The 24,893-nt window shown below is 38.9% G+C and overlaps 5 protein-coding genes across 7 annotated transcripts in view; all 5 read right to left on the reverse strand.

The window, feature by feature from the left end:
- The window catches only part of LOC116012568 (U1 small nuclear ribonucleoprotein 70 kDa), a 7,134-nt gene extending 4,290 nt beyond the window's left edge, over positions 1-2,844 (reverse strand). The window contains exons 1-6 of the mRNA XM_031252137.1: positions 2,569-2,844; positions 1,782-1,896; positions 1,615-1,694; positions 854-929; positions 675-739; positions 517-579 (exon numbers count right to left, since the gene is read on the reverse strand). Of these exons, the coding sequence (XP_031107997.1) occupies positions 517-579; positions 675-739; positions 854-929; positions 1,615-1,694; positions 1,782-1,896; positions 2,569-2,670 (501 nt within the window). The 5' untranslated portion in view covers positions 2,671-2,844. The remainder of the gene's footprint in view (positions 1-516; positions 580-674; positions 740-853; positions 930-1,614; positions 1,695-1,781; positions 1,897-2,568) is intronic.
- A 1,101-nt stretch (positions 2,845-3,945) lies between these two features.
- On the reverse strand, positions 3,946-7,204 carry LOC116013330 (proline-rich receptor-like protein kinase PERK1). 3 transcript variants are annotated; one of them, XM_031253017.1, is made up of 8 exons: positions 6,332-7,204; positions 5,712-6,263; positions 5,538-5,624; positions 5,380-5,450; positions 5,207-5,283; positions 4,967-5,114; positions 4,701-4,862; positions 3,946-4,621 (listed from the first exon to the last, which is right to left on the reverse strand). In XM_031253017.1, the coding sequence occupies exons 1-8, from the start codon at positions 6,834-6,836 to the stop codon at positions 4,310-4,312; spliced, it is 1,914 nt and encodes a 637-aa protein (XP_031108877.1). In that variant the 5' UTR covers positions 6,837-7,204; the 3' UTR covers positions 3,946-4,309. The 3 variants fall into 3 exon arrangements, with proteins under 3 accessions (XP_031108877.1, XP_031108876.1, XP_031108878.1); XM_031253016.1 differs by having other exon boundaries at positions 5,380-5,624; XM_031253018.1 differs by lacking the exon at positions 3,946-4,621 and having other exon boundaries at positions 4,809-4,862; positions 4,981-5,114.
- A 129-nt stretch (positions 7,205-7,333) lies between these two features.
- LOC116013331 (F-box protein At5g07610-like) lies at positions 7,334-10,552 on the reverse strand. Its single transcript, XM_031253019.1, has 4 exons — positions 10,395-10,552; positions 9,348-9,382; positions 9,044-9,197; positions 7,334-8,593 (listed from the first exon to the last, which is right to left on the reverse strand). The coding sequence occupies exons 3-4, from the start codon at positions 9,194-9,196 to the stop codon at positions 7,499-7,501; spliced, it is 1,248 nt and encodes a 415-aa protein (XP_031108879.1). The 5' UTR covers position 9,197; positions 9,348-9,382; positions 10,395-10,552; the 3' UTR covers positions 7,334-7,498.
- Positions 10,553-14,432: 3,880 nt separating this feature from the next.
- On the reverse strand, positions 14,433-15,204 carry LOC116011770. Its single transcript, XM_031251171.1, has one exon. It carries the CDS (start codon positions 15,132-15,134, stop codon positions 14,643-14,645), a length of 492 nt encoding a protein of 163 aa, XP_031107031.1. The 5' UTR covers positions 15,135-15,204; the 3' UTR covers positions 14,433-14,642.
- Positions 15,205-15,489: 285 nt separating this feature from the next.
- LOC116011769 (acidic leucine-rich nuclear phosphoprotein 32-related protein) lies at positions 15,490-19,459 on the reverse strand. The gene is made up of 3 exons (XM_031251170.1): positions 18,124-19,459; positions 16,362-16,646; positions 15,490-15,552 (listed from the first exon to the last, which is right to left on the reverse strand). Exons 1-2 carry the CDS (start codon positions 19,237-19,239, stop codon positions 16,374-16,376), a joined length of 1,389 nt encoding a protein of 462 aa, XP_031107030.1. The 5' UTR covers positions 19,240-19,459; the 3' UTR covers positions 15,490-15,552; positions 16,362-16,373.
- Between the last annotated feature and the right edge of the window lie 5,434 nt (positions 19,460-24,893).

Consider the following 24,893-nt stretch of genomic DNA (forward strand, 5'->3'; position numbering starts at 1 on the left):
AAAAAAAAAAAAAAAAAAAAAAAAAAAAAAAAAAAAAAAAAAAAAAACAACAACAACAACAAAACAAAAACAAATAGAAGACAACCAATATTGACATAAAAAGGCAAAAACACAAATAAACCTGTTTATAGATAAAAAGATTTGAAGTTCTCTTAAAGATCTTCCATCCTAAAAATGAAAGAAACAGATTTGACTATAGTTTATTATAATTTTTTAAAAAAAAGTTTGATTTTTTTTTTTTGAAAAAAAAAGTTTGATAAATTAGTCAAAGTACATTTTTATATCTAGCTTCTAGCTTAAGTATGATTAATAAGGTTTGGAAAAAACATGATGATTGATTCTAGAGAAATTAGAATATAGGAAACATCAGAAAACAGAAGAAGTGGGATGGGAGTACTAAAATAGGAACTTTGCATAAAATTTATGGAACAACAATGCAATCCCACCATAAAACTTCACCTTACCGACCCAATGTCAGAAACTTGAGCCCCACATTGGGTGCCCCTTAATACCTACCCTCTTGATAGGACCATAAGCCTCAAATTCTCTTTTGATTCTGTTTTCAGTCGTCTCATAGTTCTGAAAACAAAAACAACAAAATCAAAAAAGTCCTACAATATATAAACAGACTGGCTTAAATTGTACTTAATAAACATGTAATAAGCTCTACTCACAAGTCTAGCTACAAAAAGTGTTTTGTATGGATCTCCAGTAGCATTGGGGTCATTATTTGGATCATCTGCAGAATTGTAGCATGAGAACATTGAGCGTTATACCAATAGACATATGTATATAAACAGAGTCATGACTCATGCTTGCATCTTAGAATAGAAGACAAGAAGGGCTTGTATACGTTTCTCAAGCTCTTCAGCAACCTTTTTTGCACCCTCTTCCAGTCGTATCTTGTGGACCCTAGCTCTTCTTTGTGCCTGGATTTCACAAAAAGAGATGCAACCAAATATAACAGAAGAAATAAATAGACAAATTATGCCTCTGCTTGGAGGCAAATCTATGCACCATTAGATTAACTACCATTCACATGCGTCAATAAATAGACAATGTAATCAAAATGTCAAGCAGCTTCTACTACAGAACTAGAAGTAGAAAAGGCATCTTCCAGACAGCAAAGTTGTTCAGACATGTCAAGGAAAACAAAGATTGATCAAAAAGCATAATAAAAATCAGGGAAATGAAAATTACTGAAGGGCAAAGATGAATCAAGAGGAAGATAAATAACAGAGTAGACAGTAATAGGTAATACAATTAAGAGAGATTATGAATTAATATTTTGACTAATGTTTGAGTGTGTTGAATGTGGGGAAAAGCCTTAGACAAGCAAATGTTATCTTTCAGAAAAAGCTATGTACGGAAATAGTAGCCTTAAAGACCTTGGAAAATCTCTATCAATATTAAGATCAGCCAAGGAATTTTTCTCCTTGCAAAACTATTAAAATGTAATAGGTTAAGTAAAAAATAAAATAAATTAAAATAAAAATCTCCATAATAAAATATGAACTATTGAACTTAAAATCAACATGAAAGAAATAATTAATCAATGACGTCTAACCTTTTAAAAACATCTAATAGAGTGTTTTCCTTAAAAGAAAATCTTACCCGAGTTTCAACCTCCTTGATAGCTGGAGCATATTCTGGATCACCAGGCTCAGCAAAATTACTAACAAATTGTGCCATACCTAAACAGCAAAAGTAATAGCTTAGTAACTTTAAATGAACCAAAAGATGCAAGCAAACTCATATCTCAATAGTAAATAGATAGAAACCTGTATATGGAAGGCATTTTCTCTTCTCAGGAGGTGGTTTAAATTCCAAAGGTGGGCGAGGCTCAAACAGCTTTAGCAGATTAGCTGTCAAACCAGTCGGGTGACTTTGACCAATCTGTATTAGGAAAAAGGAAAAAAAAGTAGACCAATAAGAGAGTGGAAGACTATTACGGAGTACTTAATAGTGGCTATCACTAAAGCAGTAAATCAAAAAGGAAATCTTAACGTGCACCAAGCACATACTTTCTGTCACTATAAACAAGATTAAATCAACCAAACAGTTTAGCTATTAAGTTACGTACAAAATAGAAACAAGAACTCGACAAAACAGGTTAGGTACAAGTTGAGCATTCACCTTTCACAAGGAAAAAGAATAATATGAATCAGAACACAAATCTCTTCCTCAGCATTTCCTAACAACTAAAATTATCAGTTGAAAACAAGTGGCAAATTCTCAGTTGAAAATACATACTAAATATTAATATTTGAGATCCTAGAACATGACAACTCATTACTGAACTATAGAAGCCAGTATATATAATTCAAACCGTACCATTAATGGATTCGTATCAATGTAATTGTGTAAATGGCCCTGTTCCAGGTCCTAATCACTAAAATATATCACACAAATCTAGCCAAAACAATCCAATGCTAACTCAAGTGAAACACAAATCCAGCTAAGCTGAAATGAGATAGAACTTAGGCTTCTGACGCGTTATAGCCAAACTACAACTATATATACTAAACTAACTTCCCATAGAGCATAAGATAATAAATTATAGTTTACCAGCTTGAGTTGCACGATATTGGAGCGGTTCTGGGCCTTGGCCCTGGCCTGAACGGCGGCGCTGTTGTTGTTACGCATGAAGGCATCGTTGTGGTCTCCCATCGTCGATTAAGCCTAGCGCCTCAAAAAGTAACGATTGCTCGCTCTTCGATTACACTGACCGGAAGGCGAAGATCACTTGCATCGATTAAGCCTAGCGCCTCAAAAAGTTTTGGCGAGGGCTAGTCGGCAAATGGAGAAATCAACACGGAAGAAGACGTTTTGGTTTTTTTTTTTTCTTTTTTCTTTTTTTTTTTTCAATAATATTTGTAAGTAATGACTGGTGACTTTGGTCACGACAATATAACCGTAATGGACCGAAAGAAAAATTCTCACTCTGATAATCTTATGTTTTTTCTCTTGGTGTCAAAGGCCTTGTGGTTTAGTGACATTTGGTGTCTCGATTAACACTTCCACTTGGATGATGTCTCAATGGAGACAACTGCTGACTCTTTGTGCTTCATTAGATTGAGAAAGTAGCTATGAACAATATTGATTTGCTTTTGTGTGTATTTAGAGAGCTTAACCATTGTTCAAGGCCTTTACTCAATATTTATACATGAATCCTTAGCCTTTGAAAGACAGGAAATCAATTTAAACTAAGTAAGTAAATCCATGATTATGTCATACAATTTCTTCCCTAATTGTTATCAGATCTATTTCAATTTCCCGCGACATCCGCCCTAGATCATCTTCCATATCCGGGGATTTCCTTTTCACACAGAAATAGGAACTAATCTTTTATGAATAACAGGCTCACTGTCATGAATTCATGATGGTCTATGCCCCAAGTCGGTCCAGTTATTCGTCTCACTCCTCCTGTCCGCTTGACTACTCAATTCATTCGCATAGTCATCTGACTCCTTAATTCATTCGCCTTGCTAAATGGTGACCACAACTAGGGCGAGTGTAACCATGACCAAGGCACGAGCACGAATTGTTGCAAAGGTTGAGTTGGCAATTAGTTCAAATAGTGTATGTGATATGGGTGTTCTTCATGCATATTACTCAATGTCATAAAGTGAAAGTCAAATTTAAAATTTTATTATTACCAAGTCAATAATATGACCAATTTAGTCATGTGTTATACCGTAGTACATACTATTATGACAAGAGAGAGCATTGTAGGCCAACAATTAATTCAATTATCAATTTAAATAACAATTGTCTCGCGGGACTAGTGTAATTGGTTCAACCAATCGCATTACTCATGCTCTAATGGCAGTGTGAGGTTGCTATTAGTGTTTTCTTAAACATAATATGGCATTATTAGTGAGAGATAGAGAGCAAACAAAATCGAGTTCAATAGTAATTCGGGCTCCATATGGACCATATGTATATGCATGACAATGGATTTGATTATTTGAAGGCATTACAGCCCATGAGAAACATTACAATGATAATTCAAATTCGAATTATGCTTCGTTTGTCACAACAAAGACATTTTTCATAGGTAACACTATGATAATGAACAACTATGTACCATGCATCTCGAAGCCATGAAAATCTGAGAACCAATAGTGCCGGCCATAACATGATCCCGTCCCGTCTGTATTTATGTATTTTTCTTGTAGTGTGTTCTAAGAAAAAGTTAGAATCTACAAATTGATTCCCCAATATGATAACTCAAAGAGCTTTAATTTTGTGTTGGATTGGAAGCACAAATTATTGGTATATGTATATATGTATAGTGTGGTATGGTCTATATATAATACTTTTGTTGTTGTTGTTGTTGTTGTTGTTGTGGCGGCCTTTGTAGCCCATGATGTTCTCCGGAGTCTAAGCTCGTCGAGGTGGACGGCCGGTCGTGACCAAACTCGCCTGTAGTACATCCGAATTCATTGCTCTCATTGTTCAGTACCAACTGTTTGAACTTCAACATGTCTGCATTGTATGCACGGGTGTCGTACAAACTAGATTCGTTCGACAACGGCGGTGTTGAATTTTGCATCGCCCCCCTCCCGCCTTCATTCAAGTCGTCCAGTGAAAAATCTCCATCCCAAGCACGCACAATCTATTTATAGATAAAAAATAATATCTCACTAAGCTAAGTACCCAAAGAAATTGTTGTAATAGATGTGGATATATAGTACTTGGCTCATCTTGGGACGTCTTTTAGCAGAATGGCGAATGGAAGCAGCTGCGCAAGCAACCATGCGACCCATCTCTTGGGAGTTATACTTGCCTTCTAGGCGCGGATCTGCCAATTGATTATAGTTCCCATCTTCAATAGCTTTAGCAAGAAGTGGCCTAGCCTGTGCGCGTACCCCAAACGGATAAATATTGATATTTAACAATTGAATGATGTGTTTCGTTTTAATTAAAAGCCTAAATTAATAATTAGATTGATGGAACAAACCCAGTCTACTAAACTGTCTTCCATGGTGATATTGGTAGAATCGAGGGGTCGATGCCCGGTTATGATTTCCAAGAGCATGACTCCAAATGAAAAAACGTCAGATTTCTCTGTTAGCTTTCCACTGGATGCATATTCTGGAGCCAAGTATCTGGAAAAAAAAAATCATGCAATTAGTTTAACATGAACACAAATTTGGATGAATTCAGAGGTACAGGTACTGATGATGATTAATCTATGTACCCAAAAGTTCCCATAACACGAGTTGATACATGTGTGTTATTATCAGAAGAGAGTTTTGCCAACCCAAAATCAGCAACCTGGAAAATCATGAAACCATACGGTCATCAAGGGCGCATTATATTATTTACTTTGTAATGCTAGCTAGCTATGAGGTTAATTTCATTAAAGCCTACCATGGCTTCAAAATGGTTATCAAGCAAAATGTTTGCAGATTTGATGTCACGGTGGATAATTCGAGGATGACCTACATTATGAAGGTGAACAAGGGCGAGATTAAGAAATTGAAGAAAAGACAGAAGTAAAAGAGAAAAGGGAACAACAATTTTCATACAATCTTCATGGAGATAACTCAATCCCCTAGCCGATCCCAATGCAATTTTGAGCCTGGTTGGCCACTCCATGACTGGCTGGCCCTTTCCTGCAATTGTAAAATACAATTACTAATGAATACAATCGGTAGCTAAATAGTTGAAGGGGTTTGTTTGAAGCTAAAGATGATAGGTACCATGAAGGTGGAATTCCAAGGTCTTATTAGGGACAAATTCATAAACCAGCATTCTCTGGGCGTGAACAATGCAATATCCAACAAGGGAGACAAGATGGCGATGATGAACTCTGCTAATGATCTCAACTTCAGCCTGAAACTCTCTTTCCCCTTGTCCGCTGCCGGATTTCAAGCTCTTGACGGCGACTTCTCGTCCGTCGGGGAGTACGCCTTTGTGAACGTAACCGAAACCGCCTTGGCCAAGCAAATTCGCCTGAGAAAACCCGGCCGTGGCGGCAGCTAGTTCCTCGTACGTGAATTGGCTCTGGTTGAAGCCGCCGATCGGCGGTGAAGGAGGCGGCAAGGAAGTAGGCGGTGTAATTCTGCCAACCCCCCTTGGTGAATAAGGCATAGGCGGCATGGGAGTAGCATACGCACTGGAGAAACCTGGTGGGGTGTTGTACTCTGTGCTTCCATTCATCGGAGGCGGACCCCAACCACCACCACCGCCGCCGCCTAGTTGTGTCCCCATCATCCCTGGTGGCGGCGGAACCCTAACCACATGCTCCCCGCCTACATTATATTATATTAATCAAAATCAAAATCTGTATCAATTAAACGAGAAATCTAATTTCTTATACCTCTGTATGGATGTCCACGGTCTCTATAGTCCATGTAATAGGGCTTCTCTTTCTTTTTCCTCTTCATACACACTATCAAAATGATAGCTAAGATAAGAATCAATAGTAGAGCCGCCACAGCGACTCCAGCGATAATTGGGAAAGATGAATTGTTGTTGGAAGGAGACTTTGGTGATTCCCGAGGCCGGCGTGGTGGCGGAGGCGGAGAAAATACACCTGGCGGAGGAGAATCTCGCGTTCCATTAGGGGTAGGAGCAGTTGGAGTTGGTAATGGCGGGGCATTTGGAGCCGGTGGTGGCGATGCTGTTGGTGATGACGGTGGAGGCTTCTTATTAGGGGGAGGAGGGGAGGACGGAGGAGGAGAAGACGGGGGCGGAGATGATGGAGGAGGAGAAGAATCTGGTGACGGAGGTGGAGACTCTGTGGGTGGTGGAGTTTCGGGTTCGGGTTCCGGATCAGGTGGTGTTGGAGGAGTAGAATCCGACCCGGGAGCGGTTGCAGCCATTGAAACTCACAATTCTTGCTCGTCTGAACAACTCGCCGCCGGCATGCGAAACTAACGTCCCATGCAAACCAAAACTATCATCTTCTCTTTGTGTTTGTTACACTTGTGGGGTATTGTTACACAAAAATAAAAATACAACTACAACTGTATATTATATTTTTACTAAAAGTATAAGAATACAACAGATAACAATCCGGCCAGATAATTGGAATAATAATGTTTCTCCGGAGAAATTGGCAAAATGGTATCTCTCTAAAGTCTACTTTTGATTTATCCCATCTTGTAAACAATGTGTTTCTCCCTCCTACAAGAATACACCCAAGTCTCCCCACCCAACTGCTACCTCCTACAATGAAGGACATTTCTAACCTCCTTTCTCTCACATCTTTGGCTTATAGCTAGACACCTCTAATTTGTCGGGGATGGAGGCAGTTGTGACTTTTACCAGTTCAAGACCCACGAAAAAATATAATGTACAAAATATTAACCAAGCACAATTAGCAAAAATAATTTTTCCCAAACAAGATTCGTACACCAAAGCAAATTTTTAAAGTCATGGAGTTGCAGTACATCAACAAGTGAACTGAACATGAAACTAGTGGGCATTGGTAAAAGGGCGAGTTTATGTAACAAAGGCTGGCAAGAAGCAACTTCCATATGCCTCAAGTAACACAGGCAAGACTGTTTATGTAGGGCAGGAACCTGAAATTGAAACCAACTCCACGTGGCTTGCACAATAATTCTACGTTCTGATCACTAAGGTGATAACTCAGCAAACACAGCTGCCCATTCCTGGTGAGAATCAGCAAGTTATCTCCATCAACACCTGGCAGTACTTTGCACTCGGGAAAATACGAGAGTTCAAGGTTTAGAGAAATGCTGCGCTTCAGGCTCATGTCCAATCCCCCATAGATGTCAATTATGGAAACATTCATAGAATGATTACTAACAGTAACATAGCATAGCTCATCCCCTACCTGTGTGAAAGTGCCACCTTTAGCAGCTTCAGAAGGAAGGGATATAATTCCATGTTCCTCATTCTGAACATTAAAGGCCAGAACTTGACCTGATGATGTCTCCCAGTAAGCACTACCATTCATGTAGAACCCGGCACCCTTAAGAGAAGAATCTCCCAATTCAATACAAATTGCATCAGAGCACCTCCAGGATCTTGTTGCTGAAGAGTAAATATCGAAGTAGATGACTGGGGAACCAAACATGGAAAATGCACAGATAACCTGATAGTATGCCTCGATATTTTGCAAGGAAGGCTCAAAGGCAAGAACAACTGCTGGATCAGATCCATGATAATACACGGAACTGGGGAGCATTTTCCAGTCTTCGGTTGTAGGGTTGCAAACATAGTATGATTCTGAACACTGGCATAGCAGCAATCCATTGCAAGAACCCAGCACCCTTTTGTCTCCAGGCAAGAACTGGAGGAAAGGGCAGGGGACTCCATATGCAGAGCCATCCAGAGAAAAGAATTTACTGTAGCTATCCTCATGTTGACAGAAGTAACCAGATATTTTCTGAAATGAGAAGCTTTGCTGGTGAGCCAAAAGGGGACTGCTTATCCACTGATCCCACTCTTTCGACACGGACTTGAACTTGAGCAGTGATTTAGCTGGGAGGAATGGAAGGACATGTGTCTTAACCACATCTTTAATCAAGTCCTTTCTTTTGTTGTGAGCAGGAACTTTAAAAACTTTGTCATCAAACTTCTGATTAGCAATACTAAATTCACAGTTCTCAAGCTGCAATGTTAAAGAAATACTGTAAGAAAGGGAGTGAGGGATAGAGGCTAATGCATCAAGGGGAATAAAGAAGAAATGTGCATTTCTGTATGTGTATCTACAAAGCTTTTAACTGTTTGTTCTGATAGTACCCCTTTTTTTTTCGAAAGCGGAGAGTACCCATAGTCATTAGACATTTTCTGACACATGATATAATGTATTACAGAAGTTCATCTTAATTAGTACTCTATAGGAGAAAGCAAAATGTGGTTCCTTAATGAAAAGGAAATAACCCATGAAACAGAGTGAATACTTGATACCAAAGAGGGTAGGTGATGTGTCCTTGCAGACATTAAAAGTAGTGTAGACCTGTAATATAAGCAATGAGCAAGTCCTATACTTAAACTAAGATTCACTAGCAATTTAGGTTGCTAAATTTTAAAATAACAGCACTTAAGGTACACAACGTACATCCATTGGCATCCGAATAGGTTCCATGCAAGGCCATGTTCCCTTCCCCTGTGATTCACTTTCCATGAACAATGCATTAAAATCATGAACTGGGCGAATATCCAACAAATTGAACGAATCATCAGATGTTTCCATTTCATCAGCAACGTCCATCCTGATCAAATTTCTAAAACTAAGACCACTCCGAAAAGAATAGAGCTTTATCTAACAAAAGACGTTGAGGATACCCAAGACATATAATAATATAATTTTTAAAAATCATGGCAGAAATAGTGCAAATAAACACTGGTCTCTGTTCCAGTACCTGAATGCCTTTATTTATAGTGCAAGAGGTTGATCCTGAAAATAATTAGAGTTAAGGCATAAATACCTAGATATAGAGGAAATGCAACAACTTGAAAAAAATAACTCATACAGAATATCTCAGACGCAGAGCATGGAATTTATGGGATTCTTAACACATACAAAATAGAAATTCAAGCACACTCAACACCTCTTAACAAATATTGCATTGTTAAACTATTTATACAAGCAATCTTGAGCAAAATATATTCAAAGCAAACTCAGTTTAATCATGGTATACAAGCTGTGCAAAATAAACATTTTAAATGAATCCCTATAAGAAGAAGAGAGAATGGAATTTCACAGAACAGTCCACGAAGGAAAGTTAGAGACAATCTTAAACTATGACACCACACTAGATACATGCCAAAAACGAAGCACTAGTGATAAGTGATAGCACAAAGAAGAATTAGTTTTCCTACGTCCCTTTCTTTCTTTAGCATCATTACTTCAATACGAAGGAAAAATTATCACGTACTGTTCACAAAAATAAAATAGTTAAACGATATTTTTTAGTGCATATTCAAGAATTTTTTAATTTTCAAAAAAAAAATTCAAGAATTTTTGAAATGTTTGAAGGGAAAAATCGCCCACGCTATTGCACGTACCCACTTTCTAAAAACAAGTAAAATCTTTAAAACTTAATATCAAATTGGGGAAGAAACTATCTAGAATCCGGTCAATATAGCAAATTTCATGCCCTTTGATGGTAATTCAGCTAAACCTTCCATGCAGGAGAGTCTAAATACACACATACTGCGCACACATATTATATGTATGTACGTGTATCGGCATATTGCATTTCTCACTTCAGAGACGAGAAAGCAACACTTCACACAACAGAAGAGGAGTTCACATGAATCGCAACTGTTGATGTAAAGTCAACGCATGCCTGATCGGATAATTCTACGAAAAGAATCGAGGAAATTAAAACTCGTAAACGGAGAAGAGGAAGTCATCGTCAAGAGCAGTGTAAGTCGTCAAAGGAGCGATCGAGAGAGGGAGTTACCGGAAAATCAGTCGGAGAGAACCGGAAAACAGCCGCGACGGAAACTAAAACGACGAATGAGAGAGAATCATGTGAGAGAAAGTCAGGAGGCCGAAGTGAGGGAGTGACTCTTCATCGGAGAGGGCTTTGAGCTTTCCATCATAGCCAGTGCTGGTGTTTGTTAAGACTAAGCGCTATTTGCGTTAACTTCACGGAAACCGTCGACGATGTAAAACGTGTCGAACCGTGATTGGTTCAACCAAGTCAACGTCAAGTCGTCGCGGAATTTACACAGTAATTTCTTGTTTGACTCGCTGCTTTTTTAGTCTTCTTTACTTTCTTTAAAAAAAAAAAAACACAATAAATATTTCTTGCCATATTTGATTTATTATTATTTTTTTTTCATTCTTGACAAGGTTTTTTCCTCCCTTCTCACTCGTTAGAAATAACAGTATCCAATAATTGCATCAAAAAATATCAGACTTTCTTTTCTCTCTTAACTCCATTCCTTGATATGAGCTATTATTAATGCATTTCTAGAAACTTGGCTATGTACAAATAACATTGCAACAAAAATAAAGGAAACCAGCTTGGTTAGCTTGGTTGGCGTGAGTAATCGTGTACTAAAATATGGTACAGGCTTAAAGGTACAGTGCAAACAGGGTAATTTGAGTAGGTATGTGCATGTGCCCCTTAACATTGCCTGAAAATATGTAATTTTTTCTTTTCAATATGAAAATTTTGAAGTTTAATTTTTCAAAATAATTTTTTTTTTATTAAGAAAAAAAAACCTCACTATCACTATTCGAATATATATATATATATATATATATATATATATATATATATATATATATATATATTTTGGTTCAAATGCGGTCGTGCTCTCCCGTGCGGCCGTGCGGTCACACACCACTCAATGTTACGAAATACACCACTCAATGTTAAGAAACACACCATAATGAAACACAATGAAACACACCACAGTGCATATTTGTGTGGTGTGTTTCTTAACATTGAGTGGTGTATTTCGTAACATTAAGTGGTGTGAACCGCACGGCCGCACGGGAAGGCACGGCCACACCTGAACATGACCATATATATATATATATATATATATTGAGTAAACCTCGCCCAATACCCTTAAAGAATTCTTTACAACAAATTCGACCATATAAGTATTAACAAATATTAGACTTATTATCTTCTTGTACAAAAATTATGTTATACTTTGACGATCCCATTTTTGGTTAGTAATGAACAAGTTTTCATTTGAGAAAGTTGTGGCCCCGTGCTTTTGCTTTCACTAATTTATTTCCCATGCATGGCATGAACAATCCACTAATAGAAGACTAAAGTGCATAGCATGGCATCAACAATCCACTAATAAAAGACTAAAGTAAATTTGGGACTGCTTTTTACAAGTTTGTTTGGATAATCAATTAAAACAGTAAGAGTAGCCTACTAGTTTGATTACAATCATTCCAATTAAAAGATTAAGAATTTGACAATAGTGCAATCAACCTAAATAAATATTATATTTAACATTCTAATTCATTGCTCTTCCAATTAAATTATTAGGTAGAATTAGTATTTTCACATGTGCGATGCACGGACTTGATTTGTTATAATATATTAAGAATATTTGGCTCGTGCATATCTTGAGTTACACATATATTTTGATATTCAGTAAGTATAACTAGATTAGGGAGAAATTCACCTATGATTAATGGAATAAGCACTTGACTATTTTTTGGTTGACCGTAAGGTGTTGATATTCTCTGAACAAATAACAACGCATCAACTAGAGCCTTAAAGAGCTTTTTCTTGTCCTGAGGATAGGTCGGAAGCAGAGAAATAAACAGACTTCATTACTAAACAATAAGGAGAAATATGAGAAATAGCATACAAGAATAGAAAATATTCAATAGTAGAATTGTTCATTGCTTTTGAGAGTATTTAGAGTGCAATTTTAATAGTCAAATAGCGGCCTGTATTTTATTCAAAATTATGAATTATCGATTCTTTGTCCCATCCCCTTTTTCACAATCTTTCTTATATTCATATCCATTACATTAATTAGTAATTTTTTGAACATATATTGTATGAGAAATTGTATTACCGTATTTTAATGTAAATTTATAATACGAATAGGAAATGTATTAGCATTGATGGTATAAATACGAGTTCAAGTACTGTATGGCATATGATTATGAGCCTAAAACCGGATAACCGATCATATGCTCTTAGGGGATACTTCTTCAGAAAGAAGTAATCAAGATATGTATTAGTGGATCGGGAGAGTCAACCAAAAGTCCCCCTCCCGCAATAAATGTGGGTATTTATAGGGTAGGTGGAGGGGAACAGGTTCCGTGTGCTCAGCATGCTAAACACGTGGAGGACATGCACTAAGATATTTTAAACTGTATTATGACCGTACACGTGGCGTGAGATCCCTGTTGTTTACAGGAAGGATGCACGTGGGTCCAAGGCCTTGAGTTCGGACCGAGCTTATGCCCAGAAATGTAGGATTGTGCTGTGACACATAGGGATCTGAGGAGGTCGGCTAAGATATTCAACCGGGAAACTGCATCCTACAAGGGAACAAAGGTAGTAGCAAAGCCTTTTTCTAAAACCATTCCTGCAAGGGAAGAAAGGTAGGAGATCGTCGATATAAACCAAAAAATACATTACGCCTAAACTCGAATCAAAAGTCATTTCCGGTCGCCTTTTTGGGAACATATTTCTCTACCCGAATATAATTTGGGGCTCAAGGCCAGCCTCCTTATAGCTCTCTGGAGACTGAAAGATCTAATAATCGTAAAATTCATAGGAGATTTTAGCGACTGCGTTTTTTAGTGCTCGGGTTTGAAAAGGGTATCTGTGCTTTGTATAATGAGTGGACCACATTCGGGGGACCGGCAACTTCCTACGTACTTAACAGAAATAATTTAGTTATTCCAACCTTTGTTATTGTTGAGAAGATGGGGGATACAACAAAAAATGACCCCGAGATTGAACAATAGAAAACCCCCTCCGTGCTTAGGGGAAATGTGTCGAACAGCAAAGATGAAATTGAACATCTCTATGGTACATGGGATACCATGTCGGGCACAGATTTGCGAAAAGCATGCAATAATACGGTGAGCATTTGGCCCGATCTGCCCGAGCAAGACCTTATAGTGATTCAAAAAAAAAAAAAAAAAAAGGAGAGAACGAGAAGGTTAAAGGGGCCTTGTGAGAGTCAATATGAATTCCTATCCAATCAACTTGAGTCCGGTCAATAATATTTTTCAGGGAGCAATGAATTTTAAACGTTACGCGCCCGCTAAGTAGGGAAGATACCTCTTCCAGCTCAGAAATAGTAAACAAACGAGCGTGTTTACAAACATCCTCGTTATTCAGAAATATGAATTTGCCCTCCGTAGAAGAGGAAGGCTGGGAAGGAGAAGGTTGGGCCGAGGAGGCCGAAAACGAAACGGGATTAGAAGAAGAGACGCGCAAAGGAGGAAGGGTAGATATGAGTGCATCCCGAGAGGGAGGGGAAAGGCATAACCCGGTCGCTTCTTTCCTATCCTATAAATACCCGCATTTATTGCGGGAGGGGACTTTTGGCTGACTCTCCCGTCCACTAATACATAACCTGATCACTTCTCCGTATAAGCATCCCCTGAGAGTATATAATCAGTTGTCCGGTTTTAGGCTCATAATCATATGCCATATAGTACTTGAACTCGTATTTATATTATTAATATTGTATTATTGCAATTAATAATTTTAATTTATAATTGTATTATAAAATAGAAAAGTATAGAAGAATATATTTTATTAGAATTGTATTACCATATTTTAATGTACAATTGTAATATGAATGTGATTTGTATTACTATACTACGCAATTAAGAGTGTTTTGAACTAGAAGTTAAAATTGAGAATTTTATTTTTATTAATAGTATAAATTATTTAAGTATTTGAGCCTTTATACTGTTCCAAGTAATTTTTATGTTCATAAAATTTAGATTTAATTATTTTTCACGGAAAGAATGCAGCATAAAAGTCTAAAACCGAAACGAAGTGTATTAAAATGAAACAAATGTGAGTATACATTATTAGGAGATGGGATATTAGTTGAAGATGATGAATGAAGGCAGGCCACAGATATTGGATAAAAAGCATCAACCTATCTATAACACATAATTTCATTATTCATTAAAAAAAAAAATGGAAACAAAGATGAAGTTGCAGCTAACTGCTAAAGCGTGAACTTAATTAGCCGAAGCACTGATCACTGGGGAGAGGCCCAGGAATGGAACCTTTGTCAAGGAACTGTAACCCGAACACAGCGATAATGGCCAGCAAACACAAATACGACAAGCCTTCAACAGCTCCCAACAGCCCGAATGGTCCACTGGGCAAACCCGAACCCGTTTTGGTCTTGGTGTAGAATGACCAGCCCACAATCGCCGCCACCACTAAGTAACTCACGCCTTCAAGTGCGCCAATGGAGCCGCCTGGTCCAGGTGGGAGGCCGCAACCGGTGGTTTTGAGGGTGTAGAGTGACCATCCGATCACCGGCGTGGAGACCAATCCACCGACAATGGCCAGTTTCTCTGCGATTCCTCCTCCATCGCTTTCGCTGCGCTGGTTGGCCATTGCTCTTACCTTAAATGTGGCGGTGCTGAGTTTGGTTGTTCTGGTAGGGTAGAAGCTGGGCGGTGGAAGAATCCATTTTGAGGATGATGGAGAGAGGAGTTGCAACATCTTTTCTTACTCTGTAGTCTGTACTGTACTACTAGCAATTGAGGATTGAAGAAGACGGCCCAGCCAGCCTCGGCGATGGCGAAAATAAAATGAAAGGGCATGATGAGTCATGACTGAGTTGTCCTGCTGTCCACACACGTGGCGGCCCAGAGTGTACCTGGGTCAAAAGCCCATTATAAATACCCAGACCAGACCGCTTCATGTGCTTAATTTTTATATACAAGTGGTTCACCAAAGCCCATCGGGTCAAGACACAAGACCCAAGATTCATGCACCTTACTTGTCCTTGGGTAATGACTAAATGACTCTCCCCCTTTCTTTTCTGGTTTGTTTGACAAGTTATTGCAAATTGTCATTTCACACCTCCTAGTGGAAGAATCTTTCTTGCAAGCACGGCACCACTGCCACCTGGCACCACCTGCAAAGTGTCAAAAAATTATTAGTCATTGACGTTGATGACATGACATTTGCACGTGCCCACACCCTTCTTTCATCAAAACGATACCGGATAGGGATAGCCCCCCTCCAACAAAACAAATCGTACAATGCACATGTGAAGTCTAATCTAAACACGTCAAGATAATAAATAAGCAAGTTGGATTTTTAAAATGAAAAATAAATAAAAAAGTTAATACTCGCTGACCATGACTCCATGAGATAATTCTAGCCTATTACTGCCGAGTAAAATTCGTGAATTACACTTCAAAAGATTAGTTTACATATTTTTTATTCACCCCCACCTGAAGGAATCCCATCTCTTTTTCTTTTCTTTTTTAATTTTTCTATTGTACTTGAAAAAGAAATTCTAGCCTACTACTAGTAGTACGTACGTTATGCTACATCATTGCAAGGATGATAAATGATAGGAGGGTTTCCTAGTCTACTTTCAAACCCCAACCCCAACCCAGCCCAACCACCTCTCCCATGAAATTCAAGTTCCCGCTTTGAATCCAAGTGAACAAGGCGGGTTGAAGAAGCTCCCAACTTCCATTTGAACAAAATAACACAACGGCCATTTCAAGGATGACAGCGGGAAATATATCATCAACGACCTTTTGAATATAGTATAACCATCATCCATGACACAATTTCCCTCCAAAATATGTTTGATCCACAGACTGGTGGCAGTAAACTCTACCCAGTCCAGTCCTCCACAAAACAAAAACTAATCTAAACTGTTCCTGCAAGTCCAGTCTTACGATCGATTGATTGATTATGAATACCCACCATTCTTTTTAACTAACGCCGCTTTGATGACTTCCCACAGTCAACAACATTGTCATCATCACTGCCATCATCTTCATCTCCATCTCTCTTCCTCTTCTTAGTAGTAGATTGGGATGGTGGCACCTCCTGAACTTCACCATCATCATCATCGTCATCCTCCTCCTCCACTCCTCCATCAAACTCATGATCCTCGTCTCCATTTGCTGCCTCCATATCACTGCCTCCAGCATCTACCTCCACCTGTCCAACAGGTTGAACCAGATATCCAGCATCATTATCTTCTTCCTGCCAACTCAACAATAATAACATTATATTAATAAAATATTGCACATCAAAAGGCAAAAACAGATTTCAAGTTTCTGTTCAAAGCACCCATAAACAACCACCCAAATAGGAAAGGGGAAAATTAGCATGTTGAATTTTTAACACAAAAACAACTCCCTTGCTCTCTTCCTTCTCTCATCATCCTGTCCAAAGGAACATATAACTTAAAAGCAAGCATTCATAAACCTTAAATATCATCTCACTCCTACCTATACCCACAAGAGAAGAACCAATAAAGAAGTGGCTACAAAGAAAACATGAGATATACTAGTTTAACAACCAAAATTTTAAAATTTTCAAGAAGTATTCTTTCAGAGTTGCAAAGTAGGATACTACTATAAGATCAATCTGCATGGATTGTCTCAAAAATAACAGAAAGTAAGAAAATCAGATGAAGCTAATTTCATCACTATATCCTTAACCAATTTAGGGATAATTCACTTTCAGAAGATGAGGTTCAGGCCAGTTACACCTAGGTCCTTCTAATTGCTTTAAAAATTACAAATTACACCCAAAGCCATGTCACAACAACTGCTCCAAGTTAACTGAATACTTTCCATCATCAATAATTAATACGGAGTAAACAACAAAAACAGAAATAGCATCCAATGAGAGTTTTCTGTTTTAAGAGGATGGTTGAAACGTCTAAAGTTAACACTTAAAATAGACCAAAGAGAATACTGTAACATACTAACAAGTTGGTATAACAACACAAGCTTTGAGAGAGAGCAAATGAAGACATATTAGTTCATTCAAAAATCCTAAACTTTCTACATCAAAAAGTCAAAGTAGTCCATCTTCATTTTATATTGCTAAATACAGCAGTCAAAAAAACTATTATTAGCACAGATTACACCTGCTACAGTCAAAAGCTGCTTATATTAATTAATAAATTATACAGGCAAATATAGAGCATAGATAATTTGTGCCCACACTACAATAAATATATAGTTACTTAAATCTCTAAAATGTTATTTTACTCTTTTTACAGGGGATTGCAAATTGACCCAAAAAAAATAAAAATAAAAATAAACCCATACAATTAGGTGCTACCAGAGTAGTGTGTATTAGGCACCAGAACATTAATTAGGCAAACATTATACTTCTAGCATGACGCTTATACACTAGGAGGATTCTAAATTCACAACTAAGATAAATCAATATAAAAACCATTTGCAAGCTCTTCCTAACCATTTGACAACACTGTTGGTACTTTCATTTAAACAAATAAACAACATAAAGCATCTAAACTATGATAGGAAATGAATATGATGTCTAATTAACCTATTAGACACAAAGAAAAGTGCAGGTGTGTGTAATTTATCAAAATCTATCTAAAAGCATTGAAAGAAAGGTTAAAGCACAAACAAGATACCAGACAAATTGTTCATTAAAACAACAATAAATTAAGCTATAAACATGGCAAAGAGATCATCACCTCATCCTCAGCATCCTCATCGTCATCAAATTCACCATCATGATCATCCTCCACTCCCTGCTCTTCCTCACCAGTCTCTCCATTATCATCCTCGTCATCTTCATCTTCCCCTTGCTCATGCCCATCAATTTCCCCTTCTGTGCTAGCCAGCCTCCCAGTACTCTCTGGCTCAGCATCATCATTATCCACTTCCTCCTCATCCTCATCATCGTCATCATCTTCATCATCATCTTCCACCCCATCCTCATCCTCATCACTGTCATCAATCTCATGAACCTCTACCACATCATCTTCATCATCATCCCCATCATCTTCATCTATTTCCTCAGCTGAATCATTATCTTCATCATTATCATCGTCCTCATCATCATCACCAGCTGCGGCTATTCTAAAACCATTGGACTGCTGATGTGAATTAGCTTGCTTCACTCGACTAGCTCCTCTGGAAGTCTCTGCCTCTTCCTCATCAGCATCACTCTCATCCTCATCCACATCAAGCACCCCATCACTCCCAGCTTTGTGCCCGTTGCTCACCCTGTAAGGCCTATCTTCACCGTCAACTTCCCCACTCCCAGGATCATCATCCTCCTCCTCTTCGTCCTCTTCCTCGTCCTCCTCATCATCTGACTCCGGCCTCTCATTTTCCTCCGCATCCATCTTATCCAGGTACTTTAACGACTTAATCAATCCAAAAACCCTAGATCGATAATCCTTAACCCTTGTCACCGGACACTCATACAGATCAAGCGAGACCAGTTTGAGCTCTGCTAGCGGCCGAAGATCATCTATATCCTGAATCCTGTTGTTCGACAAATCGAGGTCCCGAAGCGAGTTTAAACCAGCCTCTACGAGGAATTCTAGCCCCGCAGCGATTCTATTATCTGATAAAATTAACTTTTGCAGGTTATGAAGCCGGGGAAACTGTTCCAGGGACGAAACACCGATGTTTGCTATGGAGAGGTGCTGAAGGTTCTGAAACCTCTCGAACAGGGCCGGCGGAGGCAAGCGACCATGAACGCACTTCACGGCTCCGTCTAGAGTTAATGTTCGAACCGAAGCGAAGTCCGTTTGGCCGTCCAGAGCTGTCTCCACCGCTCTTTCCCAAATCTCATCCATCAATTGAAGCCAAACCTTTGATCAGTCAAAGCATAACCCAAAACAAAATCAAGTGAATATTTAGAAATCGCAGTTTATGGATACACGATAAAAACCCTAAATTATGAGGTGTTTTCTGCAATGGGGGAATGTGCACGAAGAAAACCTAATCTTTCTCTCTCTATATTTCTCTCTCCAAAACGCTCCCCTTTCTCACTCTAGATATTGTGGAGGCGAGTCGAGAGGGGCAACTCGAGTCGAGTCAAGTCAGGGTCGGGAGATTTTGGTTGTTTTGTTATGAAGCGATATTTGGCCGTTGGATCTGAAAGCCACGGATCGATGACGCGGACGAGGCATGTACGGTGCAGATTGGAGAACGGTGTGTTTCTTTTCCAGACGGACGTAGAGTGCGAATTGGGCCAGGATGAGACAAGGGCGAGTCAGAGACGTCAATTTTGGGTGTAAATATCGAAGCACTTGGAGATATGCCTCTGAGATTCCGTATTATCACGAAAATGCCACCCGCCAATAGCTGGAGACTTTCAGTGGCTCAAGCAATCCTCTTTTTTTTTTTTTTTTTTTTTTTTTTTTTTTTTTTCAATTCTTTATTTTATTAATCACCTCATTGGGAGCTAGCTGTGCAGTCTAGAGGTTACATAGTTAGACTTTTATTGGTTGAGAAATTTTTGGGAAAAAAATGATTAAAAATTCTCTAAAAACTGAAAAATAAAATAAAAAAAATAAATGGGTTTCATCAAAATATAAATATAAACATTTATCTCTACATTTAAGGCTGTGTTTGGAAAGCAGGAAAATGACTTCTGAAAAATGTTTTCTGGAAAATGAGTCATTTTCCAGAAAAATAGGTTCATTTCCCGTGTTTGAATGTAGTTTGGAAAACTGTCTTTGTATGTTTGGTTTATTTTCTGGAAAATGGGTAGAATTATATAATTATATATTTTTATTATTTTATTTAAAATATTAAAATATTTATATTAATATTAAAACTATTATTTTAATTATTTATTTATAAATAAAATAAAATAAAAAACAACCCACCCACCGGTTTCCCGAGGAAACCATGTGGTTTCCGCTGGAAACGTCCAACTTGTGTAAGGAATTGAATGGCGGAAAATGACTTTTGTAGTGGGTATGTGTACTAACCTTTTGTGAGGAATTGTTGTTCCACATTGGCATGGTCCATAGACGTGCAAATCACCTTTGAAGGTTAACTTAGGTACACCTCTAACAGCTTCAGAACTCATGAGCTTGTACATGTATTGATAGTTTAAATGTCCAAGCTTGTAGTGCCAAATCTCACTTTCATCTATCATAGAACTATTTCACACATTTGCAGATTTGATTATGTAACAATTATCTGAGGTTCTGACACCTTCCATGACACATGTCTTGGAACTAAACACCTTACACTTTTCTTTAGTGAATCGAACTAACAAATTTTGATCACATAATTGACTGATACTAATCAGATTGGCTTTTAATCCTTTCACTAAATAGACGTTTTCAAGTTTAAGCATACCTTCAGTGTTCAGCATTCCTCGTCTAACTATTTCACCTCGTTCACCATTTCCAGATGTGACATGCCCAGCATGTTCTTCAACCACATCCTTAAAAAAACCTTTGTTGTCTGTCATGTGCCGTGAACACCCGCTATCGAAATACCATGAAGACGCCACATTTGCTGACATTACTATCTTAGTCGCCGGGCATGTTTGTTTTGGTCGCCACACCTCTCGCGGTGTGTATTGTATACAACGCCTTCACCCATATCCTTTCATATTACACCTAAAGCAGATTTTGTTAAAATAATAGTTCACATACCTTTTGTCTTCAAGGCTTCTTCTTGATCTCTTTTCTGGCACCATGAGGTTTTCTAATATCCTTGTTCGCTTGTGAATCCTAGACCAACTTTGTTGTGATTATTTCCTCTTGATTGAAGGATTTCATTTAGGCTTTTTGTACCTGTGTTCAACATTTTCACATGTTTTTTAAATTTTCCAGTTCCTTCTGCAGGTGTTGTTCATTTGAAACCTTCGCATCTAAATCAGTCTTTAAGTTCTTCTACATAGGTTTTTAGGGCTAAGCTTTCTAACTCTAGAAACTCAACATGCTTAATTAACACAAGGTCCAGCTTACTTACCTAGTTACCTTACACCAGTTTTCGTACAAATCTTCATACGCTTCTGCGAAGTCAACATCCTCTTCGTCATCAGTTTGTATCTCTTCAGCTACCTTATGTGTTCCTGTTGTGGGGTAGGTTGCGTATGAATTGCATCCCTCATTTCTTCACTATCTTCCACAACTTCGTCTATAATTTTGAAGAACTTCTCGTAGTTTGCACGTTCTTCCACATCATCAAGGTGGTACATATTTCCATAGAATGCAACAAAGTTTCCTGTCTACTGTTCTGCTTGCATTGTTCACCATTGTCAGAATCTTCAGAATCACTCCAGGTGAGTGTGTACGACTTCTTGTCTTTGTTATTTCCACAGTCCACTACAATGTATCCATAACCTCCACATTCAAAGCATTGGATGCCTTTGGGATTGAAATCTTGACTTTGACCATTTTATTTTTGAATATTTCCAATTTCACTTCCTTTGCTATTTGTTTTCAATCGTCCTTGTCCCTTAGCTTTCTTTAGCATTTTCCCAAATTTCTTAGACAGTATGACCATGACCTCGTTTATTTCTGTATCAGAGTTAGCTCTTGCAGACGTCGCAGTGCCGAATGCAACTCCTTTGTTGTCCTTGTTCAAGTACCTATCTTCCTCCTCCATTTCCAACTCAAAAGTCTGCGAATTTCTCATTAAAGATTAAAGCATCTAAAGTTAGAGTTTTTAGATCTGTTGATTGTTTTATGGCAACAACTTGCATTTTGAACCTCGGGGGTAAGGATCTCAGAACTTTTCGAACCACTTTTTATTCCTCAAATGGTTTACCCAAGTTTTGTGCGTTGTTTACCAAGTTTTTAACCCTCACACTGAACTCAGATACTGACTCAGTTTCTTCTATTTTCATACTTTCATACTTGGTCATGAGCAATTGTAGTTTTGAGACTTTGACGGATCCTGTACCTTCGCAATGATGTGCATCCCAAGCAACCTTTGCAATATTTGTGGCTGAGATCAATGCAAATTGATCTAGTCCAAGTGCACTATGAATAGCATTCATAGCCATGTTGTTTGCTGACGACCGTTTCTTTTCGTTTGTTGTCCACTAACTAAGGAGTTTTTTCTTCTCTTTGTTCTCAACCGTCATCATGGGTGGAGTCTAAGCATTTTCAATGGCATCCCAACATTCCTCATCCAAAGATTTTATAAAGGTTTTCATCCTGGCCTTCCAATAAGTATAGTTGCTTACTCATTTCAACAACGGTGGTCGTGAAATTAAGGCACCTTCTTCCATTATGCAAAACACACTTGAGTATCCCTAGGATCTTGCTGGGAAATCAAGTGACACTGCTCTGATACCAATTGAAATTATGTAATGCAGATATGTAATATAATATGAAGCAATTAAAGAAGCACCAAAATAATTACACAACTGAATTTGATAACACAGTTGGAGAACACCTCCTAATCTGCAGGGCCACGCCCAAAAACTTTTTCACTTAAGATCAACCCGCTGGTTTTTACAATTACAATGTTCAACGACTTACAAAACTATGTCTACCACCTATTTAAACATTAACCTTATAAAACAACTTTATCAAAAAGTTTACAAGTACAGTTTGAACTAACTCTACCAATTAAACAAATTGTAACCAACCTGGATTTTTAACACAGCTTGTACTGGAATAATTTGGAGCTGATTTCTCCGGATAGTACACCAATCTTTCCCTGTATTGAAGTTTCTTCGCATCACCTTCCTGACTATATATCTATATTTGAAACTCCGAAACTTCACCGTTTTTCATTGTTTGAAATGTCTATTCATAGGTTTAAGTTTTTCCCTCGATTCCTTCATTTTCGCATGTCCACCTCCACACGATTATATGTGTTAGCAATATTATTATTATTATTATTATTATTATTATTATTATTATTTCATCTCTTGTATAGTCTATAGTTTATATTTCTATAGTTGTGGCTTAGTCTTTGTTTAGTTGCTTACAGAATAGGAGAGGTATGATATAAGCTCTCTCTTTCTCTGTAATTGAATCAGATTTTTGAATTCTCAACCTAATCTGGTATCAGTTGCGTTAGGACTGGTCCTTCTCCCTTTCCATCGCTTCCTTCTCGTAACTAATCCGATCATCCACCCATGGCCACCGCTCCTAGCGACCGAACGCTCGCAACCACCGCGGCTCCACCGCCAGTGACACCCACCTCCCTCAATTCCGCACACCACTTTGTTTCTTGCAAACTTACGGCGCGTAATTATTTGTTCTGGCGTACCCAGCTTGTCCCGTTCCTAAAAGGGCAAAGGCTTCTTGGTTTCATAGATGGTTCGACTCCGTGCCCTCCAGCGACCATCCCCACCACCCAGCCGGCCGGAACCTCGGTGACGACGGCAACACCTCTAGAGCCCAACCCCGCCCACGCACTGTGGGTGCAACAAGATCAATCAATCTTGTCTCTGCTGATTTCGTCGCTCACGGACGAAGTCATGTATCTTGCAGTTGGACGGGAATCGGCGCGTGAAGTTTGGGATTCCATTACAGCAGCCTTGGCGTCGTCTTCCTGCTCCAGGTGCCTTAGTCTCCTAGGAGAATTTCAAACTCTCCGCCAAGGGAACAATACGCCAGCTGAGTACTTAGGGAAAGCACAGATGATTGTTGAAGCCTTGTCGTTAGCCGGCCGACCGCTCTCTGCGGATGAACAGGTTCTGTACGCCTTACGCGGTTTGCGACCGGAATACCGCGCCATGGCCAGCGCTCTCACTGTGTCAGGGGCGTCGATCACCATTCCTCAGCTGGCTGATCATCTCCGTGCTTAGGAATTCATCCACAGCGACGATTTCACACTCGACTCAATGGCGTCGGCGACTCCTCCTGCGGCGTTTTATGCAGGTCGTGGTGGCCGTCACTCTGCTGATTCCAATTCTGGTGGTCGAAATTCGAACGGTGGGCGCGGGAGACAAGGGCGTGGCCGTGGATCCTTGAATCGTGGACGTGGTGGCGGAAATCAACGGTGCCAGATCTGTAGATCGCATGGCCACTCCGCTGTGTATTGTTTTAAGCGTTACGCAGACCGCCCAAGTCCAAGTGCGAACGTAGCGGTTTCCAATGATCCTCTTCAGGTGCAATCGGACGCCTGGTACCCGGACACGGGTCCGTCATCCCACGTGACTCCCGATGATCAAATGCTGCAGCACTCTGAACCTTACACGGGTGGTGATGTCCTTAAAGTTGGTAATGGCGCAGGTTTGGGGATCTCCCGTTTGGGTCATGCAACCATCCCTTCCAATTCAAAACAATTAAAATTGTCTAATGTCCTACACGTTCCAAACCTGTCTTTACCGTTATTATCCGTTTATAGGTTTACTAATGAAAATAATGTGTATTTTGAATTTCACAAAAATTGTTTTATTGTGAAGGACTGCAACACCCGGGAGGTTCTGCTTAAGGGTACCACGGTGGGTGGTTTATACCAACTGTTGCTGCCTAGGTGTCATTCAGCCTTTCTCTCAGCCAGAGCTTCGCCAGTAGTG

This window comes from Ipomoea triloba, chromosome 3 (assembly GCF_003576645.1).
Source record: "Ipomoea triloba cultivar NCNSP0323 chromosome 3, ASM357664v1".
Lineage (NCBI taxonomy): Eukaryota > Viridiplantae > Streptophyta > Magnoliopsida > Solanales > Convolvulaceae > Ipomoea > Ipomoea triloba.

Excerpts from the sequence above, each read along its gene's own strand:
- LOC116013330 (XM_031253016.1), bottom strand. The coding sequence starts at position 6,836 with ATGGCTGCAACCGCTCCCGGGTCGGATTCTACTCCTCCAACACCACCT. Across the intron at positions 5,625-5,711 it reads CTTGGAATTCCACCTTCATG|GAAAGGGCCAGCCAGTCATG; the intron begins GTACCTATCATC and ends TTACAATTGCAG. Across the intron at positions 5,115-5,206 it reads CGTGTTATGGGAACTTTTGG|ATACTTGGCTCCAGAATATG; the intron begins GTACATAGATTA and ends TTTTTTTTCCAG.
- LOC116013331 (XM_031253019.1), bottom strand. The coding sequence starts at position 9,196 with ATGGACGTTGCTGATGAAATGGAAACATCTGATGATTCGTTCAATTTG. Across the intron at positions 8,594-9,043 it reads CTATTCGGATGCCAATGGAT|CTTGAGAACTGTGAATTTAG; the intron begins GTACGTTGTGTA and ends TTAACATTGCAG.
- LOC116011770 (XM_031251171.1), bottom strand. The coding sequence starts at position 15,134 with ATGTTGCAACTCCTCTCTCCATCATCCTCAAAATGGATTCTTCCACCG.
- LOC116011769 (XM_031251170.1), bottom strand. The coding sequence starts at position 19,239 with ATGGATGAGATTTGGGAAAGAGCGGTGGAGACAGCTCTGGACGGCCAA. Across the intron at positions 16,647-18,123 it reads ATGAGGATGCTGAGGATGAG|GAAGAAGATAATGATGCTGG; the intron begins GTGATGATCTCT and ends TTGAGTTGGCAG.